General features: G+C 39.0%; 1 protein-coding gene across 3 annotated transcripts in view; it reads right to left on the bottom strand.

The window, feature by feature from the left end:
* kcnh5b (potassium voltage-gated channel, subfamily H (eag-related), member 5b) overlaps positions 1-25,593 on the bottom strand; it is a 99,772-nt gene that overhangs the window by 16,805 nt on the left and 57,374 nt on the right. For all 3 annotated transcript variants that reach the window (XM_028437352.1, XM_028437353.1, XM_028437354.1), the window contains 4 exons: positions 21,448-21,647; positions 18,465-18,524; positions 16,748-16,940; positions 10,012-10,208 (listed from right to left, as the gene is read on the bottom strand). In XM_028437352.1, the coding sequence (XP_028293153.1) occupies positions 10,012-10,208; positions 16,748-16,940; positions 18,465-18,524; positions 21,448-21,647 (650 nt within the window). The remainder of the gene's footprint in view (positions 1-10,011; positions 10,209-16,747; positions 16,941-18,464; positions 18,525-21,447; positions 21,648-25,593) is intronic.

The following is a 25,593-nucleotide window of genomic DNA, read 5'->3' as shown; positions in this document are numbered from 1 at the left end:
TTAAATGTCATGGCATTTCTTCACAGAGTGATGCTAATGAGCGTCGCACCAAGAGCGCCACTGTCAGCACTTTTAATTAAGTTACACAGCAGACACAGTTTGTTTCTTTAATACTGTGTTCAACTGGGCTTAGCCTGCCTTCCTATGATAGTTAACATTTCTGTACAATACTATTAATATATAATTGGATTTCTATAGTGCTCAAAGCGCTTCATAGAAACCATTATTTATTCACACCAATCATACCAGTGGTGGTAAGCTACATTGTAGCCACAGCTGCATTAACGGCATTCCGACAGAAGCGTGGCAACCATTTTGAGCCTCTGACCACCACCAACATTCATGTACAATTCATACCCAGGCAATGTGGGTAAAGCGCCTTGCCCAAACACACAACAACGATGACTTGGATAGAGCAGGATTTGAACCCCCAACCCTTCAGTTATTGGACGAAAAAAAGAAAAAAGTGATTGGACAACCTGCTCTACCACTGAGTCACGGTCGCCTCGAAATAAATAACTAAGATAAGGATAGTGTGGTGTGTGTGTTATAGTGGGAAGAGATAATCAGTGGTGAATGTAGGTCAGGCAGGTTTGTCACTTTAACGCGTTAATTGCAATTAATTATTTACAGGAAAAATAAACGTGCTAAAAAAATAACCCTGTTAATCGCTTTTTTTTTTTTTTTTGTACTCCAAAAATAAGCAGAACATTTCTCATTTCAAGAGTTCCCGGTAGATTACCCATAATACCGATGCACAGACTACAATACAAGACGGGACACTGGTGAGCTTCTCAGCTGCATTGGCATTAATTTTAGTTTAAATAAAAACACCGGATGGAAAACTAAAGCCCAGTTGTGTGCAAATTGTGCCAGAAAGAGTTTGTCAATCACCAGAGCTTTGCAGCCCCCGCACCCACCTCAATGCTAAACATGTAGCAGCTAGCAAGGACACTTGGACAGTGCTAGCTGCAACATGCTGCGAGCAGGCCGTGGCTCCAATCCACACTGGACAAGATGACAGGGTTCAGAGTCCATGACTGACAAATGAACAAACTCACGGAATATATAGTATTATCTGAAGGAGAGTAAAAGCTTGGTGATCAATAATTGTATTGATCAGAAAGGTTTTCTTAGGTGCTAACTTTATAGCACACAAAATTTAAAGGGAGAGCATTAAGAAAACTGCGGGGGGCACAAATTTTTGTTCATTCCTGGAGTTATTCTATATATACATATGTTTGCCATTTAAAAACACAGCAAGTTTCACTTCAAGACATTGTGCAGAGCTCAAATTCCCGCAAACAATCAATGTACCACAGCTGATAAAAGCTTTGTCTCTCTCTCTGTCTCTCTCTCTCTTCTAGGCTTTTCTCAGCAATTTTTAGGTGAGATTAAAAAGGAGATCAATTAGATTAATAAATTACAGAGCACAATTAATTAATTGCTCTTTTTTTTAAAAGAAAAAATCTCTTGACAGCACTAGGTTTAAGTAGCTCAGACATGGGGACATTAACTAATCAAATCCTGTGGTTGTAAATCGAGTGGTAGAAACCAGGGCTGGTTTCGTAGCAGAGCCTGATGAACACAAGAACCAGCCAGAGTGGACTGAGCCATTTGAATGACCTTATAATAAATAATGTAAGAAATAAAGGTGATAATGCAGCCTGTGTCTCAATGCAAAAGGAACCGCTACTGGGTTAGGGTTAGCACCCAAAGGCCACTGTGCCACGTGGACAATCAGCTGGCATGGACTCTCCTGAGAAAACTGATCAGGGAAATAACATTCTACATGGAGCTTCTTTCAAGTTGGGGCTGAAGGGGGGCCACCAGGGCCTACAGCCAACATATCATTACACCAGATGACCCCATGGATGTTCCTGTCTATTGATCTAGAACCCATCCAAAGTTAAATGGAATCTTCTAAGCCAAAAGGTCTATCTTTGGTTAAAAGATTGTCAAAATCTGTTAAGTGCTTTTGATTTAATCCTGCAAAAAGGCAAATAAATAATTGCGGTGAAATATTACCACCTACTAAAGACTGTAATCACTCACTTTCAGTGACTGACACAAGAGATGGAACTGACAGCGCCCGAGCAGAAGAGTTCAAACTGATGACTGTGTCTTCACAGGATAATGCTGTCTCACTGTGCACAATAACTTTCTGCGAGCAGCCCCAGGTTGGAGCCAATGCCAGCTCAGCATCTCTGAAACCCACAAAAACTCAGCAGTATGCAAACAGCAGCCAGCCGTTCATCAACGCCATTGATTATGTAAAGTACGCTGGCTAATAGCATACGGTCTAACTACAGAGGAGCCTGAGCATCATAAGGTTATAGTAAGCAGTAGCAGTGAAACTTTGATCCAAACACAGACTCAGGGCAATTAACAGCTTAGCGCTCAGCAATTTAGTTTGTCTCAACTTGAATTTTTTACTAAAATAATGAAAAGAAAATGCCATACATGCCAGACAAAAGTGCTCTATGAAAGCACACAAACCTCAAAGTTTTACCTTAATTAAACACTGAGTTTAGACTGTATTCAGGATGGTTTACATGTGGTGTTATAGACTTTTTAATATAAATGTTTCCAGACATTTCATTTATTTCATCAACAATGATAAAAGGATCCTCAACCCAAATGTCAAAGACAGCTCAACTGAAATAATATTATTTATAACCTTTACTAGTGGCAATGAGAGGCAATGTAGACGCTGATAAACAACAAAAAGCACTCCACCTTTGTCGAGGTCAACAGGTTTGACAAAGTGCTGCATTCCCTGGTTTTATCAAGTTAATGTGTAGATCTGTAAGATGACTGATTTTAACATCCAAATGCTGCACTTAACGCCATTTTCAAAGTCCCATTCCTCTTTTCCTGATAACGGCAACGTCCAACTCCATCCACCATAATGTTCCTGATATTCTTAGGAATAACTTCATAACGTTCAAGGAACTGGATGACATGTAACTAAAACATCATTATGACAACGTGATGTATCTCAAAAATAGTGATGCCCACATATGAAGTGATATTATATGTGTTTATGGGTCAAAGTTTTTATAAATGACGCCAGAGACATTTATGACATGAATTAGTAACAAAGGGTTTAAATTCAGCTTTAGACCAATGACCTAAAGGGCATTCATGGAATGGGTTGGTATCGCTTCACCAAGGACTCAAAGAACAACTGGAGGAAATGTGGAAAGTTAAAGTGCATGTGGTCCTTGCAGTAGGAGCACTCAGGGAAGTGAACCCCAAACTGGGAGACGAACAAGAGGCAAACGCACACACTTGAATGTATTAGTATGTTTAATTATTATTCACACGGAGGAAAAACTGAGTTTTTTTTTATTTTACTTCAGATTCTCTGAGTTACTACTGTGTAATTACATCATGGTTTTTGTTAAATGTGGAGAAAAGTAAGGGGTAAGGTTCCACGTAGGGTCGTGAGCGTACCTGGTACCGCACAGACTTGTAGTGAAGGTTGCACCTGAAGGCGGGCATATTTTGAGCCGATTTTCGACTCGTGCGTCTATTTTGTGGGATCGTGCGAGTCTCAGCTAAATTGTGTGTTGTGCATTGTGTAGTATACATGGGGTCACAAGAAGCAATTAACACCTCACGACCAGCTCCCAATCAGCAATCGTATGGTCGTGAGGAAATCAAACATGTATGAAATCCAGTCGCTCCTCGTGAGGGTATCTCACAGTTGAAGCAGTGCCACGGACCGGCTTACCGTAAACGCTCACACTGCACGTGCGCGAACACCGGAGGACCGCTGTAAAATTAACGGACTGTACCGCCCACGTCTGTCCAGCCAGCTCCTGGTTCATCACATCGCCGTCTTCTCTTTTTTAAAGCTCTTTTTGCTGAGATTTACGAATGTCTCTCCACTTCCGGGTTTTTCTTCTTCGTCTGTTTTAACGGTGACACTTCAGAGTTCTTCTTCTTCTTCTAATTTGTTCGTTGCATTTCCGGAAGCAAGATCCCGACGTGTCGTATATGAACGTACAGTGTGAGCAGTCAGATCGTGTCAGAGTGTCGGTCCGTATAGTGTGAGAACTCTGCAATTGAGTCACACAGTTTGAGCTGGAGCTGAGTACAACGATTGAAAAAATCGCACAGTGTATCCCAGCCTTAAGGAGTATGTTGGCTAATGGTGGGGGACCAGTTCACTACATCTGATCATACTGGGACTATTTGAAGCAGTGATAGGCAAGTCATCTGTAGGACTTTATTGTGTTTATTCCCATTCATGATCATTGGTTTCCAGGGTTTCCCTCTGGTTCTGTATTTAATATGTCTATTTGGAGGATCTTCTCATGGGTTTTAATAATTTAAAGAGTTCAACTGAAGCTCTGCAATGCAGTATTCAAAGGTCGAGACTGTCACCGTTTATTTGAGGTGCTTTTTTAAACGTGGTGATGCAGGGTTTAAGCAGTTTGTGGACGCTTTGACCTCTTTGGCTGATCAAACTTTAAAACATGCTGATGTAACTCTTTCTGTTTCTCTCCCTCGCTCTGGTTTCTATTTTTAGAGGCTTTTTGCAGAGTTTTTTCCCGTTGCTGTTATTTCATTTCCTCACTGATGCAGGGTTGCAGTCAATAGTCGGCTCCGGCATGCGTTCAGCTCCTTTTATTTACCTCCTTTTATTCACTCCTGCAATTGTAACACGAGCCTGCGGAGCATCAATCCATCACTGTTGCTGCTGTGTGTGCGTCCCACTAAGAGACACGCACATACACACATGCACAGTATGGATTTAATCAGGCTGAGGGTAGAAAGTGCCCACACACGTATCATGTAGGAGCACAGGATTAATCTTCCATCACCGCTGAGTTATGACTGCACTCTGAAGTGTTACAACGAGTATCACATGACCAGTCGGACGCTCAGTGGCCGCGTTCAATTCCTGCTCTGTAGTTCCCAGTGTGATTCAGCCCTGTATGAAAACACACTTCTGTTCACACGTTAGCTGTTCACTGAGATGCAAACAAATAAAAAACACGCTCCAGTCACTTTTAAATCTGATAGTGTGAGATGTGTTTAGTAGCTCAAGGGACGCCCTTAAAGTTTGGCCTCCAGCTTCTTTTATTCCAAAGCTCAGTTAGCCCGAGGTCACACTCTCACTTTCTATTCTTGGACAACTTGGGGCTAATTCTGCTGTAGCTTAGTTTAGCTGGCACCACTGAAGATGCTAGCTGTGGCTATCAGGGGCCCTTACAGCAGAGTGCACAGCTTCTATCACAGCAGGGCTACACAGCGTAACCATTTGGTTATACAATTTAATCGAGGGGCCAGACCACGAGCAAATGGATGGTATTTCTGTAAACTAATAATTGCATAACAAGGCTTACTGTACAAGCTATTTGTTTAAGGTACGTGCAACACCAATAGCACTTCAGGACACGTGCAACACACAGCACTTTAGGGTATGTGCAATATATTCTTTTGTTCTCATAACACTATAACACTATACATGATTTTTAAGGAGAAATGATGTGATGAAATGTGTTTATTTTTTTTACAACTAGGACACAAAACGAATTAATTGTGAATTGTAAATTATTGAGTGAACTTTTTTCTGCCAGACCACACCTGACTTCGTGGGGGTAAATCTCTCCTGTCCCATACTGTGTTGACTTTGCTGTCGTTTGTGATCTTAAGGTGTAGTTCTTGTGTTCCTAATGTGTGTGCGTCTGATTATAATGTTTTTAATGGTACCATCAGCCTGTCCAGGGACAGCAGATGGAAACTAGTATGTGGGTAAAATCTGACATATCACGTACTGTAAGTTCATTAATATTTACTGACCCTTTTCTTAAAAAATAAATAAATTTAAAACAATCCCAACAGCATTTGTTGATAAACAGTACAGGAACTGTTGTCGATCTCCCTGTTTTATCAGTACACCAACATCTGGAGTTAGTTTACTTGTAGCAGCGTTCAGGATTGATCTGATCTGTTGCTCATTTTACTCCGATCTGTGACGGCTGAGTTGATGTTCATGACGCTGCATGTCTGCTCACATATGTAGGTCATGCCAAGTAAACGCAGCATCTTTTTCATCTAGACACTTTTTGGTCAAAAACTCCAGTGGAGATTCTGTCACCAGTCAAGTATCCATCATCTTCAGAGTGAAACAACTACCGTACTAAATACCAAGAAGACTTGCTAATGTCTGAATATAACAATGATCAGCACTAAATCAGGCTTTTCTGCTGTTTCTAATAAATCATTGTTCGTAGAGGTTTTGTTCAGACAGGTGAGCACAGTCACAGTCAAATGCAATCAGACACACACACACACACTACTGCACTCATTCTGCCTCAGCGCTCAGAAGGAAATGTAGGTAAACACACTCGAGCACGCGTACATCCGCCTTCATGGACGCTCCCGTGAATAATCCAACAGCGGGATAGTAAAAGCTTCCCGGCCCGGAGCCTCGAGCTCAACATGAAGGCCCAAAAAGCTCAGCATGTCACGTCAAGCCATCAGCTCCTTCAGGAAAACGCTCCGTTTACGTCTGCGGGCTTCGAAACTCAGCGTGGATTCACCCGCATCACCCCGATCTACTGAGGAGTTGATCGCAAACTGAAACTGACTAACATGTTTTTCAGACGAGAACCGCTCTGGTAAAAAGCCTCAACACTGACGAAAAAGTGACCCCAAAAACACAGCAGACCCTCACTGTTACTACTCAGTTCCTCTTACTTAAACCACATTTTTAACACACAATCACCAACATAGGGGTACATGTAGGCAGAGTTGAAAGTAAATGATTACAAGTACACACGTTACTGTAATTCAGAAGCTTTTATGGGTACTTTTTTGAGTATATATCTAAGTACGTTTAAAGTAATTCATTACACCCAACTGCTACTGAGTAAATTATTATATTATATATATATTTTTGTATTAAAATGATCAACGGACATAGTGAAACTACAAAAAATGAAATGACCAGACAACAATCAAATGCCAAAACAACATTGAATGGACGTTATTTTCTCAAAGCATCGCCAGAAGATTCTACAGTCACTATGTAACCCATGATGACAAAGCATCTATTATTGGTGTTGTTTTATTTAAAAAGGACAAACTTTATTTTATACAGATGCCTTTGTGGGAAATGAAATTTGTTTCAATTGCGCAAGATTTTATCTCTTCTTTTTTAAGTTTATACATGAGATGAGATGTTTACTGTCTGTATGAAAGTGAACCGTGACAAGATTTATTACAAACAGCAAATGTGGGGGGGTGAAAGTAACTAATAACTTTTACTTTTAGTATTATTTAATTGAGCTAGTTTTTATTTGTACTTTGTATTTGTATTTTTTATGTATGACTTAATTGTACTTGAGTACAATTTCAATCAATTAACAGTACTTTGACTTGAGTAGGATATATCAGTACTCTATACACCTCTGCATGTGGGTCAGCTTTTAACATGTCAACAATCCTAGCCTATCTAGCTCAAAGGACAAAACAAACAGGAGGCTGAGCTTTTCTGAATTAAAGAACAAGTGAGAAATACAGTTCAGCTGAAAGACTAATATATGTAAGTTTTACTAGTGGGAATGAGAGGCGATGTAGACGCTGCCACATGCAATAAAAAGCACTTAAAACGCACACTTGTGGATGTTGAAATGATTTACAAACGCGTAATGTAGGAATTCCTCAAAGGAAAAGCTGCATTCATGTTTTGTTTGTTTTTGTTGACACTATCTGTACAGTATTTGTTTTTGGGAGCCACAAAGTTTGCCTACGTCTGACCCAACCTTTCCAACGACACGTATTGCACCGTTGGCTTGAAATATTGATCTTCTTTTTGTCTTTGTTTAAATGCATCCTCCGATATTTGTAAAGAATCCACAAGAGAGCAAACAGTGAAACTCAGCAGGTTATGAACTAAAGACTGTACAAATGAGGAAAGCTGTGGGAACAAAGGTTCTACTGCCCTGCATGATGTCCCTGTACCAAACATTCAGACATTACCAAGACCTCAAAGACTAAAACCTTTAAAAACCTTAACAAATAAAAAATAAAAAAAACAAGTGAGAACCACAGAGACTGAAATGTGTGTGTGTGTGTGTGACAGGTCCAGTTATTGTGCTCTCACACTCTGCGCTGTGTCTAAACACCTACTGACAAGTTGTTTGTCTTCATCACGGTGTGATGAAACAGCAGCTGTCAAGGAACGAATCAGCGAAACGAGGAGGAGGAGGAGTAGCTCCGCCCACAAGGCTATTTTATTTCACTGTTTACACGAAGGCTATACAAAGTGCCGGAAATACTTTTTTCTCTCTATTGACCTGCTTTAAATACACATTTCTGAAAGGGCCAACCTGTGCCAGACACCAGTCAATAATCTGACCAATGACGAACGGTCTCCCCAACTTGTTGCAGCGCACGTATGTTTTCAATAATCAACTAAAAATGTACCCCCTGCAGGCCATTCTGCCATTTAAAACTCAGACCTCATCCTATTCAATGATAAAATCCAACAGGATGTGAATAAATGATGAAATGCATAATTTATTGTGTTTGGAGACACGCTGAGGAAAAGGAAAGATAAACAACAACAAGCAGCTCATGATGAGGGCAAATACAGCAGAAGAAGAAGGTCTGAGAAATCAGCCTCTTTAAAATGATTCAATGCTGTTAATGATTGTTCTGTGTCAGTGTTTGCATTGTTTTGTATTTCTTGAGTGTTTTTTTGCTTGTTTTGCGTTTTTCTTTTGGTTGTATCGTTGTATCGTGGGACTTTCATAATTTTTAATTAGTTTTAATTGTTTCATGTTGTTTTTGGTAGTTTTGCGTTTCAGTTTTGTCTTGGGTTTCTGATTGTTTTGTGAAGTTTTTTGTTTGTTTTTTTAATTGATTGTGGTTATTCTGTCATTTTTGATGTTTTGTATTACCATTTGTTTGTTTTTAATGTGTTTTGAAATTATTTTGTGTTGTTCTGGGTTGTTTTTTGGATGGTTTTAGGATTTTTTATTGTCGAGTTTGTTTTTTAGCTGTTTTTTGATGGTTTTCTTGTGCTCTGTTTAATTTTTATTGATGTAGCATTTCAGAGAACAGACCGTGTAAAGCAAATTCATTTTCTTCACATTAAATAGTCCATAAATGTATTCCTTATAACATGTACAAAGCCATTCAACCATTTCAAATTGAATTGTGGAGAGACGCTTCAAAAACTGTTTCCAAATTCTGTGTTCAGTATTTAATGGGCGGGTCAGAAATCATAGCTGCGTTACGTAACGGAGCCCTCATTAGCATAAACCCGTCCCTGCTGCTGAAGCGCACCAAACTTCTGCGGCCTCCAGCGGCCGCAATTCAGCCCCTCACCAAAAACAAACCACATATTCGGACTCAAGGGGAAAAAAACGCGTTCGCTGGTGCCACATTTTCTGAGAAATGAGCACGTTTATACACCGCATTTTGTCTTTCGCCTCTGGCAGGAGGGATGCACATATTCGGACTCAGGCATAGCAGACCTTTCCGCTGATACCACGTTTGGCCCGATCCAAGCACTTTTGGAAGCACTATCGACGCTGGAGCCGCTTTCACATTGCTCTCTCCCATAGACACAGTAAAGAGGCGGCGCCCTTCCCGTGCGTGGGTCGCAGTTACAGCACCTCTCACTGACACGCCCCACAGCGTTTCAGAGCATGTTTTTTCATGATTTTGAGACCTAATTTTATATCTTTCAAATTTGGTTCAGTGTTCAATGACACATGTTTCTGTGGTGTGACAAACTCATAACACAAATTTATTTCTGCTTTACACGGACTTTGAGCTCTCACGATTAGCTAAAGTTTTACTGTGTAACTATATCAGATTTGATGACTCTTCCAATAAAGAACAAACACAATCAAAACAACAAGTTCCAAAATCCAAATGTGACCAACAGCATTTCATTACAAACTGAACTGAAGTGTATGGTGTGTAGCGAGGCTTGAAGCATCGGACAATGGTGACGTTAAAGAGCATTTTGAATCTTACTCGTTTGCGCAGGTTGCAGGTGAGGATGAGGTTGCGTGAGAAGGAGTTTGCGAAGGCGGTGTAAAACTCCAGGACTTTGAGGAGTGCCTCTCGCTTGATGACGTGCAAGTCGCAGTAGGTCAGCGCTCGTACGTTAGCGCAGGCGTGAGCAAGCGTGGTTTCCTTCCAGAAGACGTCTCCGAACACGTCCCCTTTTCCTGGAGAAGGAAGACCACAACTTTGTCAGTGGCAAGAAATACTATACTCTGTGAAATCTCTCTAATATATTAACAAACAGATCCCGAGAAGTAACCATCACAAGGACAGGAATATAAAAAAGCCACTGCCAATTTTACACAGGCACTGCAAACTTTGTCCTCTAACTCTTGGAAATAAAACACGTTAGGACAACCGTGACATCATCCCCAAACTTGGACTACCATACTCTGACAAGCCCAGCGTCTCAGAAGATAAAAACAACATGTCAGAGTCATTGCAGTGTTCACCATTTGTCAGAAATACAGCACTTTTATCATCTGTAATGCAAAGAATCCCAGAGGAGGTCAAACATCTTCAAATTTGCTTATCGTTCACGTAAAAGCAAAACAAAAAACAACATCAAGACAAGAAAAATACACAAAATGAGCCCAAAAACACACAAAACAGCAGTTCAAATACAAACAATGAACACAAAAACGCAATAAAGGACAATAGAAAATATATAAAATATCAAAATTAAACACAAAAAAAATTACATAACAAAAAAATAATAATAATACATCGACTTTTCAAGGTTCCTTATCTTGCCCCCTACAAAAAAATGCCATCAAAATTATTAATATTAGAAGGAATATGAACGGCTGCTGTAGACTGTCAGAAAAAACTATGAAATAAATAAATAAACTGAATAAATAAAAGATATGGAGGAGTCATATATCGGTACAGCACTAATATATGTGTGAACAAACTATTTTCTGAATGATATATCAGTTTGCTTGGAGTCGTTTGCACTGCCACTAAAATCTTTACAGAAAACTGAGAGCAAACATCCGACTTGCGTTCATAACCTGCACACCTTCATCTTCGTCGACATAGCAACGCTTTTACCCAACCTTGTCCTTGGTAACCCCAGCCACTGCTTTTAGCATCACAAACATCCAAATGTTTGCATTTGAAGACACTTAGAAAAAAATGCAAAGCTTTTCACTGGTTTGAAGCCAAGGTGGGAAACACGAGCTCATAGCGAGTAATTGTCAAAAGAATAAATTATATAAATATGATAATAAATAGAAATATATACAACAAATAATTAGTTTTATATCTGCAATACTGTGAAAGGTTAATAAATAAAAAAAAATTAAATAAAATGCTTGAAAAAATAAATAATTATCTTTATATCTGCAATGGTGTGGGAAGTGTCTAAGTTAGTGCAGGTTTCTTCTTTCCACCTGCAATAAGGTTAAATTCAAAATGCAAAAGTTAAATGTCAGTGTTTGATGAATTAAGATGTTGTTAAAATAATTTCCAGTGGAGGAACTGCTCTTTAAATCCACTTTTTGAACCAGTAAAGTATAAAAACCAGCAAATCAGGACTCAAATCTGTGTCAGCTCAGCGTTTTTGAGACAAGACGAGGAGTTATCATGAGTCGATTCGGTATGGACGATTTCTTCCTCCGAGCCCCTCGGGATCATTTTCCTCTTTGAGGCTCCGACAGCGGCTCAGACAGCTGGAGACGAACAGAATTATCTCCCTGGAGATCCACCGCTCGTCGCCAATTAGACGTCTGGATGTGAACGAGGATGATGACTCTCACAGCGAGGTTAGAAGCCACTGCTGGGACAGTTGGGATTGTTTGGATGGATCGAGACGAAAGCATTGGAGCTGTGACCCCCAAAGGACTGGATTACTCGCCCACTACAGAAACCATTGCTCTATTATTAGCCCAACTACACAAATACACACAAATGTGTTATTAGGAAGTCCCAGGGTTCGTGTTAGAGTTAGAGCTTTTCCACTGATAAATTTATCCTTCAGATTTTGGCTATAAAAGTAATTTTTTGGTCAGAACATAGTTTTAATGCCACTTGTGAGCACATTGTCAGGTTTTATGCGACTGACGAGACCCACAGTCACAGCCCAGTATCTGTTTGTCCTAAAGACAAAAAGACAGCAGCCCAGTTTAATTCATGTCCTCACAGACATATTTTTGAGACTAAGCCAAACCACACCTAATCATAAATAAACAAACACCGCTCTTGGTCTTTGCTGGACAACACGTGCATCAAAGCTGTGGCTATTTCTGAAGATGTGACCACGGATGTTAGTCCCGCTGTTGAAATGGATCAGGTTTCAAACCTTGCGCTCCACATTCTCATGTGATGACCATTAATCAAATCCACAGAGGAGAGAGTTCATCGTCAGCTTGGCATTTACAGCACAAACACAGCGGAGACGCTGTGAAGGAACAATCAGCTCCAGGAGCAAAAAATAAAGAATCGAACTCTCTACTGAAGAAGTAAATGAAAAGGAGCGTCGCTTTTGTAACATTTAGGCACTTTAAGTTTTGTTTATATAGAGTTTGTGGATAAAAACCCATTAGTTGAGTGCTCGTCAAAGCAGATGGCTGCCACCTCTGAACCTTGTTCTGCTGGAGATTTCTACCTGTTAAAAAGGAGTCGTTTCTTCCCACTGTCACTGATGCTTGTTCATGTGGATTTTGTTGTTTTTTTTTCCTTCTTATTACATTTTTTTTATTTTGATAGCAATTTGAGATGACTTGTTGTAATTTGCACTATATAATAGTCATCAAACGACTTAAAAGAACATTATTTGCTTCTTTGAAAATCCTTCTTAGGAGCTTTACTCTTCAACTTCATAGCTGTGCATAAAGACACTTACGTATGAATGATAGAGAAGGCAGAACTTAATGAATTGTCATAGGTATGCAGAATAAACATAACACTGATAAGCAGTTTCACACTGCTTAAAGGTCCCGTTCTATGCTATTTTTCATCCGTCTCCAATAGTTCTAAGGACCCAAACAACATAGTATTTGAGGTTTATTTTCCCAAACTTGCCTGTTTTCTGGAGTTTTAGCCCTCTGAGAAGTCACTTTCAGACCGCTCCTAAAAACAGGCTGTTTTTGGGCCTTCATGCATATCAATGAGTTGGCGTAAACACACATGCTGAAGCAGCGTGTGTGTTTACACCCACTCATTCAGTGGTGTAAACACTGCTGCTGTTAATATTTATCATAGTAACAGCAGCAGAAAATCAATAATCTTCCTTCTCCTCCTCAGCTCTTCCGACCACAGAAATAGTCTATTTAAGTAAACTCTCAACTATCAGCTGAGTCAGCTGTTTCAAACACTCACATGAGCTGCTACGTTGCTCTCTTGTCATCCTCACCACTTCTGACCACAGGAATAGTCCATTTAAGACGATAGTCCATAGTTCTGTCCAACCGCTGCATCGCATTGGGTCACTAACATGTCAGATCATCCCATAAAGGAGATACAAGGTGGTATAACAGCTACTAAAAGTGAAACTGATCGTGAGCGCTCTTCGGTTTATCTATATACCAAACGCCAAGATATTAACTGTGATATTAACTGTAATATCAACCTGCCTTTGCTATGTTTGTTTTACCTGTGGGGTAGTTTGAGAGCTCACCTTCTTATAGGGTAGGAAGAGCCAGGAGCAGGAGTTTCCACCTTATGACGTAATATTGGGGTAAAAAATCCAACTCGCCCATTTGGAGCTGACTTTTTACAAAATGTGTTATAACTAGGAATGGAGGAAACAGAACGTTTCCAACTTTGGCTCTCTGAATAAGGCTGAAGAAATGTATATCACTGTAGCAAAACCAAGATAAAGTGCTTTTTTCATAATACTGCCCCTTTAAAAAAGTTCCTTTCAACTTTGAGGTTTGTCTAGGGTCAGATACATTTGAAGCTGCCAGAGACAATAGTATTTCATCAGCCGTCATGCATCAGTAAATCAAAGACCATTTGCTCAATAAAAACATATAAAAAGTTGAAAATGAAGCTCGAAAGTTTGTTTTGATTTCCACAGTAATCACTCATTGTCATCACTAACGTGACCTTTTCTTAGTATTAAAGATGCCATCTGCAACTCTAAGATCCCTCTCTCCCCCTCCCTCCCCACTGCTCTCTTGCCCTGCCTCCAAACTTTCCAAAGTCCCTCCCTAAGAGGAGCTAACAGCAACATCACAGTAATATATTAACATGCTCTGTTATAAGCATATTACTGCAGCGCTTCTCTCTCTATGTGCACACACCTCAGCAGCAGCAGCAACAACACAGTGTCACTTACAGCAGCCAAACGGAGGCTGCTGTGCACACATGAACAACACATGCACTACGGAGTTCTAGTATAACAATTACAAATCAAACATAATGTAAATCAAGCAGCAGTAATTACCTTTCAAGCAGAAAAATCACCAATTCCATCTTCTACTCCTCCAGACCATACACTGTAAAAAAGATGGCGCTACAGCCCCGGGAAAGGGGCGGGGCCTGTGAGCAACAGCTGTCAGACAGTCCATCAAACACAATCCTGGCTCTGATTGGTTGTTTTTGCTGTGCATTCTGGCAATCTGCCAAAGGCTGCAGGAGCAGTAGGGGGGACTCAATGAGCACGTTTTTTCACACAAACTACTAGTTTGATGTAAAGCTGTCCTCACATAGCGACAGCTTTAGTAAATATGACAAAAAGTCACTTTTATAAGAGTTGCAGACTGCACCTTTAATGAAACTGTAAACTGGACATGGCCATTAAAGCTAATAAATTAGAATTAAAAAGGAAAGTCCCAGAGTCGCTTTGAATGAAGGAAACAATCTGGTCAACATACAGCACAGCACACTAGCTCACCTGATGAGGGAAAGCAGAGTTAATAAGGAAGGAAGAGGAGAGCGACTAAACGACGCCCTTGAGTGTCTGAGTTTAAGGAGCGTGAAGGCACAGAATGAGGAAAGGCTTCTCCATCCTCCTTCCCTTCTGACTGAATGCTTTTTCAACCGAAGCTCTGGTGCTGGTCCAAACTCTGGGTTTCTCTGCTATGGGATCATTAAAATTCTGGCAGAGAAATGAAAAACTTTCAAAGGCCCAGAGTCAGGTCCTTTTTTTTCATTCCCAGAGACAAAAAAAAATCCTGTGTTCACCTCACATTTCTCAGCCTCTCTCTCCTACAGCAACCACATTTTACCCCAAATCCCTTCAGCGTCTTGTCTATTTCCATCCCGATCCCCCGACTCCTTCCTACTAAAGCCGTGATCAGACGGTTTCCTCGTGCAAATCTTTCTATGCAGTTAAAATTTGTGAGTTATTCAATTAGGGTGAGAGGATGTAGCAGTTAGCGTACTGTGGTGGTCTCTGCAGGGTCCCTCAGAGGAGTTGAAGGGTGTTCACGCCGTCATTGATCATGTGGGGAGAAGTTCTTCAGGCCTGTGATGAGCTTCTTTCTCCTCATATGCACTCCAGCATCAGTCCCTCTTTCAAGTGTTAACAAAACGTATCTTAGAAATATCTGAGCACAGCTTTTTACAACAATAAAGTGCTTTGTTTAGAAATTCCACGAGTCGGTTTGATAACTTATCAACTGCTAAAATAAAATCAAATTTAAAAAAAACTGGTAGTTTTAGTTTAGTTTTATGACTAGGGATGTCCTGATACAACTTTTTCATTCCCAACATGATGATGATATTGCAGCCTTGCGTATCGGCCGATACCGATATTGATCCGATATCAGCATGAATCATGCACTTTTTATCTTTTTTTTTTTTTTTTTTCTTTAATAATAAAATCTGTAAATCGGAAAATTTTAATCTATTTGTTTTCAGGCTAATATCGGATCGATATCGGATCGGGACACCCTTATTTATAATCCAAGTATGACTATTTGCAATGATGTGTCGTTCTGGTAACCAAAGCGCATACTAACGTACTACACACTCAATGAGTACATACTGTCTACTATATACTATTAGTATGATTAGGATGGACCCTTTCCCACTGAAGTATACTTCCAAGTTTCCCAAGATGCATTTGGAACTTACGACAAAAACCTGAAGCACACTGAGGTGAAATATCTACATTGATTCTCCACCTTTGAAAGTTCATAAAATATTTTAAGCAAGAAAAGTGACGAAGTAGAATATCAACATGTGGTCATTTGATCCATAATATTTTCAGAGACCTGCCCTGGTGCTACTGACAAAACTTCTGGTTAACTTCAAAACAAGAGCCCTATTTACAAAAGCGTTCAAAAACCAATGAAAGACAAAAAGAGAGGCTTTTGTTTTGAAAAGGGGAAGTTTGATTTTCAGCTTGAAATCGGTCCCAGGACGAGGTTCCGCTCACAGTTGACTTAAAAAATGTTCCGATATAGTATACATCTGGGAATTTCTAGGTGGAACGCACAACACGCTCATTTTGATGTCAAACTTAGTATGAGTAGTAAGTTAATATGCAGTTTTGAACACAGAGCCTATCCCCTTTAACCTAGCCAGCGTCGCTAAGTGCTAAGCTAACATGTGGGACTGGTCTCTGGTATGGCACAACAGAAATAAAACACCACTCAAAGAGCCAAAATATTTCAATCAAAGTAGAAAAGTCTAAAAATCCTATAAGTTATCATTAATTTAAGCTTTAATAGTGTGACTTATGTGTAAATATTTGACCAAATAAAAGTCCTGAGTCAGCCGACAGAGGAGCAAACTGTAACACACATCCTACCCAGTATGGCGATGACCTCGTCGTCCTGGATGACCTCCAACGACCCTGACACCACGAAGCAAAGTGTGTCTACGCTCTCCCCAGCGTGGAAGATCAGATCCCCGGGCGCGCAGTGAGTGGTCTGGAACTCCACCGCCAGAGAGCGAAGGCAGCCATCGCTGGCCAGCCTGAAGGCCGGGTGCTCGTTGAACACCTGTGGAGAAGGACCAAGGTTAGAGCCAGTGACTCCACGCCATGGGTCACCAACCTTTCTGAAACTGAGCTACTTCATAGGTACTGTATAGTCTGAAGGGCTACAGTTAGAAAAGCACTTCCTAAATACTACATTTTCACGGTTTCACTTTAATTAGAGGTAAGATAATGAAGGCTATAGCAGTAACTTAAAAAAAAGTAAGAAATGTTATGGTTTCAACATGAAACACTTTTCCCAATTCATGCCATTGTTTCATTTCCATTACATTTTATAGAAAATCCACCTTAAGTCTTTAAAAATAGATATTTTATACATATCATAATATACATATCATACCACTGGCCAAACAGCAGATCTGCAACACTTAAACATTTGTCCCAATGTTTCAGTAAAAATAAACAAACTTTACTAAGTACTAACTATATCTCTCATATGTATTTACTTATCTTTGTGAGTTTGAATCCTTGAAAGTAAATCAGATTTTAAATGGAGCTCATTGGTGATTAGAGCTCTTGAGGGCACCTCACATGGTCCATGCGGGGTACCTGGTGCCCACGAGCACCATGTTGGTGACCCTTGCTCTATGCCATGGTGTCATGTCGTCATTAGATCGTTTCAGCGACAGTGGGAGGATATGCCATGGTTACAACAAATTTTAAGACCTTTTTTATGAATTCTATTTTATTTGTTTTTCAAAAAAAAAAACAAGAAAACCATTTTTTCTTTACTATAATTGCATTTTTATATATATATATATATATATATATATATATATATATAGAAAAAAAAGTCTAATAGATTAAAAATATACATTTGATTAAAAAAAAAAAAAAAAAAAAATTAAAAAGATAAAACCCTAAAATACATAATGATTTCAGATGTCTATCCCACTAGTGGGCAGCACTGATAAATAACAGCTTAAAATGTCATGGACTGTGCTGCTCGGCCCATGAACCAGTCTGCCAAAGTGTGAGGGAATGATATCAGTCGTGCTGAAGTTACGTAACATCTGAAGGCTGGCAGTGCAAACACTCACAAATACCACACATGTGCATTTCGCCTGCACACTGTGAGTCTCCGAAGCCAAAAATAGACTTCAGTGTTTAAATATAGAACACATTTTCAGCCCAACTCTACTGTAAGCTGCAGAAAACATGGAGCATATCTCTGAGATAGAGAAACCACTGCACAAAGCCAACACACACTCACCTGTTGTTCAATGTTACCATTGTTCCACTACTGTGTAGAAGTCTGAGGGACATGACTAATCTAAGACAACCAAAATAACATGAGGAGTTGGACTCACAGACACAAAGCAATAACAAAAACACACAGAATGACAAAAAATACCCAAACTGAATACAAAAAACACATCAAACCACAACAAACATGCACAGCTTTACAACAAAAATGTACAAAATGACTCCAAAACTCCATAAAACAACATAAAAAATAAACACGAAATGACAACAACAAAAAAATACACAAAGACTCCAAAAATGAATTGACTCCATCAATGCATACCTTCCTGTTGAGGTGGACGCAGATATCAGCTCGCATGTCTTTGGGACATATGGACAAAACCTGAAAGGATAAAAAAACAAAAAACAGATTAAACAAACAGTCACAGCTTGATTTCATTAGAATATTATTTAACTAACAGACAAACTGTTAATGATCTTAAGCTCGCAGCAAACAGGAACATTTTCAATTTAGATCATTTTTTAGAAGATGGAAAAGTTTATCTCTTACAGAATATGCAATGTAATATAAAGATGTCATCATAAAAACAGATGCAAACAAAAAAAAAACAGAAGATTTGTAATTAAAAAAAAGACAGCTCACAGTAACTGTAAACACATGGTCAAATTAGACCTAAAATATGGTGACACAATGTTTACAATATTAAAATTAATGTAAAGTAGCTAATTAATAGAAATAAAAAAAGGATTATGTATGAATTTTATCTGATTTCTGAGTAATCTGATTACCGATACCCAGTAATCTGATAACTAAAGAGTGTAAATTAAGAGGACTAAACCAATAATTCCAGAAAGTTCATTTTGTTTTCTTTTTTGACAAAATGAACAAAAATCAGACTCCTTAGTCACTAGACACAGCAGTAATCAGATTACTCACTAATCATATTATTCAATAATCAGACAACTCAGAAAAAACTGATTACTTAGTCACTAGACACAGCAGTAATCAGATTACTCACTTATCATATTATTCAATAATCAGACAACTCAGAAAACTGATTACTTAGTCATCAGACTATTATTAATAGGACTTCTGCATAATTAGACCACTTAGTAATCAGATTACTAAATACCTAGACTCCTCAATAATCAGAATACTCTAGTCAGCTTATTCAGTAGTCAGAGTAACCAGTCTGATTATTTATGACTAAATAATAGGATTACTTAGTAATCAAACACATCGGTATTAGGATTACTCAGTATTCAGATTACCCAGTACAAGTAATAATTTTACTCAGTAATCAGATTACTCAGTATTCAGATTACTCAGTAATCTGATCACAGTTGTTCAAAAGGTGTAAACTGGACCAAAATTATCTGGAGTTTGAAATCCCTTGTTTGCTATCCAGGATCACGTAATCCATCTAACTTTTATCTCATGTGTTTAAAGCAGTCGGATTGGATCAACCTGATCCAAACTTGACCAGATTACTGAATCCAGATAATGAGCGCTCTAAACTAGAGTGCATATCAAACTTAGGCTACTAGGTGTGTGTAAAATAAAAAAGGGTAGAATAGCCAGCATGGAGTTACTCAAAGTGTAATTATTTGAAGAAACAAAAGCAAAAGAAAATAGAAAAACCCCATTTTCAATGTTTTCACCTTATCTGCCCCACATAAAAGCATGCATTTCATGTGCTTTAAATTCCAACTTAAATTTTCAACCTTGAAACATTAAAAAGATATGATTCATTCTTCTTCTGTGGAATGTTGCTACAACATGGAATGTACGTCACTGTGATGAGGTTCAGTCTGAGTAGCTGAAAATGAAGACATGCCTACGACTTTCTCTCAGGAAATAGTTTCTGGCGATTGCCAGAAACTATTTTTGAGAAATTATTTCTGGATGTGTTTGTAAATAATACATTTCCAATTAAAAATGGAAAACTTTGTTTGATTTTGCCAGCTTTTGAGAGGATTATTTCAATTCTACCTTACTGGTCTAGTGTGAAATAGTCTATAATTCAGTATGGTTTGAAAATCTGTTGACAAAATATCATTTAATAAATGCACATCCACTGCATGATAAATGTTATTGATCTGAGTGTTATTTGCTTTTAAATTACATTTTGTTCCTGAAATCAGATCTAAATCCACTAAAAAGCTAAGATATTTACTTACGTACATACTAAAAAAGTAGGAACACCACACAAACGTAGTGTTTCTAATGCAGGAATGTGAATCTTGGTCTTTCTTACATCACTGTTCAGGATCTGTTTCACTGCCAGCCATCTGTCCAGTGGGATTTATACTTGTATATCCCTTCGTCACATCTAGTGTGCAGAATTAGGAAACTACTCTAACTTTCCTACAGGAACGCAGCTACGCTTCAGCAGCTTTGCTGTGGATCCAGTGTTTCTATGGTGGCAGTGAAGTGATGGCAGAGGGTGGAAAGTTCAGCGCTCAGACCAAAGCGTGACTTGGTTTTTTTCACATTGTCAGAGGAAGAGAGCGTGTTTACAGTGGAAAGCAAAGATTCATCTCCAAGTTTCCTGACCCCGGCAAAAACGAAGCTGTTTAGAAGGAATATGAAACAGCCGCTGTGCAGACTGTCAGAAAAAGCACGGAAATAATCCAAAACACACAATACGACTACACATAATAACCCTAAAGAAGCACAAGAATCATACAAAATGAAAAGATACACAAAGGATATCCAAATTAAAGACTCTAAAAACAAGCAAACTAACAAAAAAATACACAAAACAACTTCAAAAACACACCAGATAACAAAAAGAGTCCCTGAGGAGATTAGAAGTGTCCTTATTTTCAAGTATCCATCTCTCGGTGCTGACATTCAGAGGGAATATGAAAAGCCACTCCACAGACTGACAGAGAAAGCCACAAAAAACTTGGAGATGTTTTTCATTTCTCCAAAAAGTCTTTTTTATTTATTTATTTTAGAGTTCTCTGTCTTTGTTACGACTCCTTTGGTCTATGAGTAAAGGAGGAGTAATATGACCAGTTGGAATGAGGTAAAAAGTTGGACAATGTATTCATTCATTTAACAAATTGAGGAATCAACTCAACCAATCTAGTGTAAAAAATCAAAATAGACCTTACTAAACTTCTGTCAGCTTATTTTTCTTCTTATAAATTGTAAAATGTGTTATTCTGCCAGCTTGAAATTTTACTATGTCCATTTTTCTGTTCGATTTCATCCTTTTTAAATGTCCCACAATTAAATCACTGCAGTCAAACAACCACAGAATGATCATATTTTGTCAGAAATCCCTCCGCCTCACCTTCTCGGTGTCGATACCTTTGGACATTGACCAGGTGGAGACAATGTAGTCCATCACGCGCTCGCTCAGGCCTTTGGGCACCTGGTAGAGCTTCAGGAAGTCACGCACGTTGTTGAGCATCTCGTGGTAGCGGTTGGTGTTGGCGTACATCTGCTGGAAGATAGTGGTGACGTTTCCAAAGATGGTGGCGTAGAGCAGAGCTGGACACACAGAAGGAGAGGAATATGTTTATAATGAAGATTCATTAACGGTTTTCCGCTTCCTTTGAAGGACAGTTTGTCTTGGGTTCGATGTTCAACGCATGCATGTTTCTTCAGAAACCTTTCAAGTCATTGCATCAGATTTACAGTGAAAAATCTTCTAAACACTAAATTTACACGTACTTCAATCGCACACATTGCAATTTGTGCGATGGGTTTTGTCCACAAACCCAAACAGGATCAAACAAAACCAGCAATCGTACATGACAATGTAATCTTAAGGTGTGTAAAATTAGCTTTTCTTATTATTACATCAATAGTTAATTTAATAACATCCGCACCAGTATTTTTACTATCTGCAACGCGTGGAAAAAAATCTCTTCATCTCTTTGCCTTGATTTAAAGAACTGCATGACTGAAATGCAATGGTAAAGTTGGAACGTCACGGTCCGTAGTCGTTCCCACCTTTCCAACTTCACCGTGCGTCACTACAGCCAAGCTCTTTATCTGCAGCTGTTACCATAGCGACATCACTTGAAATAGTCCTCCCTGTTTATTCCCCTCCTAGGGCCAGACATGGACGACAGAAGAAGAAAAAATGTGAAAAAGTACTGGAAAGAAATAGGACCTATGGAGAAGGAGCCAATCAGGCACAAAGAGATGTTTCCTTTTCTGTATTTAAGGTAAAACACCCAGAAATACTTTTGAACTGCTGAAAAATGATTGGGAATTAAACTCTATTGTGTTATTTCTTTAATCCAACCTTTGTCCACCAAATATTCTGCTTTTCTTTTATCTTTAGGGAAGAAGATTTAGCTTTCATTAAAGTGATCTTTCATTAAGTAGAATAGACAAGGTGGCCCGAGGTCACATGTGGCCCTCAGTCTAATTCAGTGTGGCCCCAAAAACAAACACCAAGAAAAAGGATTCCAACAACACGAAAGAAAACAAACACAAAACAATGAAAAAATACACTCAAAACGACAACAAAAACATACATTTTGACCTTTACCATATTACTGCTCGACCGGTCATTATTCTAAATGACATGAATGTTGATAATGTGACAATCACATTTTTGTGACCTCATTGTGATAAAAGTTGCCTATCCCAATGGCTAAAATATGTCAGGTGACCTTATTAACATTCACAAAGGTAAAGTTTAGCGCACTACTCCCAGCCTTGGATTTTACCAAGCTGTCAGATGTAATGAAGTTTAATTTTGTCAGGGACCACATTTTTTGGATGCTACAAACACGTTGTGTGAAATGGGCTGCAGTAGATAATACTGATTCCGCTAGTTCATTGGCCAACAATGGCATATTTGTTTTTTTTATTTCAATTGGCCCAATAAGACTATTTGATTCACCACATTCAGTTCAGTTTCCTCACACATCGCGTTCCAAACGTACAACCACAAGAGCTGCTCATTATCACTTTTACTCAAGCACAATCCTCTGTAAATAATGCTCCACCAATGTCACTCATTACCTTTGGCAGGAATTGAATAGCAGGATCTGAAACGGATTCGTCATCTTATTTAGTAACCAATCAAACTAAGCAACTTGGTCACCTGATAGCAGGCAGGTAATTGTAATGGTATTGAATTGGGATTTTCACTCTTGGTTCAGACAGCACATATTTCCACTTGACCCTCTTGTCCAATCTTGATACTGCTTCTTTAACCCAACAGGGTTGGGTTCACATTGACCAAAGGAAATGCACTATCTGAAGAAATCAAGTGTTCTTCTGCTTTTTACTCTAGTGCTAATGCTCACATTGCTTCACATGAGAGCAAACTGTGTACTTTGTGTTGTGTATTTTCCTGTTCAGCTTTGGTAGGGTCTGTTCCTGTAGACTACTGTAAGGTAGCCCTTCACTGTGAGATTGAAATAAATCTCATGATGGGTGGAAGACTTTAAGATGCACTTTGAATTCTGACGTCAGGGTGTACCCCCCGGCCTAACGCCCATTGAGAACTGGAGATAAGCACCAGCAGACCCCCGCAAACCTGGAAAAAAGAGGAGCAAGCCGGTCAGAAAATAGATTGATGGATGGATGTTCTCCTGCTGGCTGATATATCCATACATGGACACAGAATCTTAAAGTGGTCATAATGTTTTGGCTAATCAGTCTTACAAATACAAGTGGCTACTGAGTTTACACCTTGAAGCAATTCAAAGATTTTGCATTTTTGTGTTTAGCTGGAGTGTATCCTGCCAATGTCTTTAACTTCATTTGAGGAAAATAGTCTGATGTCGTCTGCATAGCAAGGTCCTAAAACAACTGTATTATTAGCAAAAATAGGGCATTTATTAGGAGCAGATTGAGTGATTTTAAGAAATACAGTCCGACATTGTCTGCATACGCCAATTTTTTATTTATTCTTGATGCTCTGACTGCCCTTCATCAATCACAATGTACTCTTTGAATAAAATATTTAATCTATTTTGAGGACGTGTTTACCTGCTAAATAATAGAACACTTGTGTTTGCAGAACAGCATTGTTGAGTAATTTAGTCTAAACTTCACACCAAACAAAGACTAATTAGAGCTGACGCGGTGTACGCGGTGGTGAGGTTTTGTCTGAACCTGAGCAAACTAAACAAAAACACAAACTTGCAGCAGATGTGACTTTCAACGGAGCCGTCTCAGAGGTCCATTTGCTGCTCAGTGAGCCGAGGACGTTCAGACCAAACCACGCCTCGCTGCAGCCGATTCCAGCCAAAACCAAAAAACAGCACACAGTAAAACTGGTAAACAAGCAGTGTATGGTACATCCAGCACTGTTTGTTCAAGATGACCAATAATATCATCCCAATATGATCGTAATAATCGTGACGTTTAAAAACCCTCCAGTAAAGCTTTTCCCCAAAAAACGATAAATCTGATGTTATTGGCAACTTCCCGTAGTTTTTGGCAGTTACACCTATTTCATAGCCCCCCAGAAGTTAATTGGGATTTTCACCCTTGGTTCAGAAGGAAAAGAGAGTGACAGAGTTCACATAATGTGAAATGGGTAAATATCACCAACAGATAATTAAAAACTAATCAAGCAATGCCTGGATTGGACATGCATGATGTGAGTTAACAGTTTGTGGGTTCTGGTAGCTTATTCTTTGGTTTCTACTTACCAGTAAATACTGTACGTAAGAGGCTCTCCCTTTACACTATTTTCTAAACAACAAATATCTACCAGGTTAAGACTTAAAATGCATCATATCATTATTGGTCTTTGTTTTTCAGTTAAACAAATGCAAATAGCTAATTGTAGCGCAGTGTGCTGTCACTATGCTTTCACAGTGACGTGCAGTTCACATTTTTTTACACTGGATGGTGATGAAGGCTGAAAAATCCACAGATGTGTTGTTTTGAACAACAAGTCACTTCCTTCCTGGAGAGGATTTTTTTTAGCAGATAAATCCAAAGTGTAGATCACTACATGGAAGATCATTTGATGATTGATGTAAAAAAGTGAAATTGACGCTCAGAAGTTTGTTTTCAACTACACTGTAAACACTCAGTTTATTTACATTTTTGTAAAAGTTTATCACATTGCATTGTGGGATGCAGAGTCCACTAGACAGATACATAGCAGTGCTTTTATACCATTCTTACTGTGTTGAATGTTTTTTTAAGTGAATGATCTCCAATTTATTGATCTATGAGTCCTACACTATGGATGTATTTGATCCAGCAGCTTTAGGTTTAGATGAAAAAACTAGTGACTGATAGTCTATGAATTACAGTTAAGCACTGAAGAGCCTTTCCTCTGAGGAAAAACAGTGTTAGTATTACATTACTGTCCCCTATCATTAGAAAAAAAGCACAATCCCCTTCAAAATAAAAGCACAAGATTGAGTGCCAAAGCAAATGCACATGAACCACTGAAAATGGGTACGTGACCCACTTTAGGGTCTTGACCCACCATTTACGAACTTCAGCT

This window comes from Gouania willdenowi, chromosome 22 (genome assembly GCF_900634775.1).
Source record: "Gouania willdenowi chromosome 22, fGouWil2.1, whole genome shotgun sequence".
Taxonomy (NCBI): domain Eukaryota; kingdom Metazoa; phylum Chordata; class Actinopteri; order Blenniiformes; family Gobiesocidae; genus Gouania; species Gouania willdenowi.
Note: the sequence above shows the minus strand (reverse complement) of the source record. Positions and strands in the feature narration are given on the sequence as shown.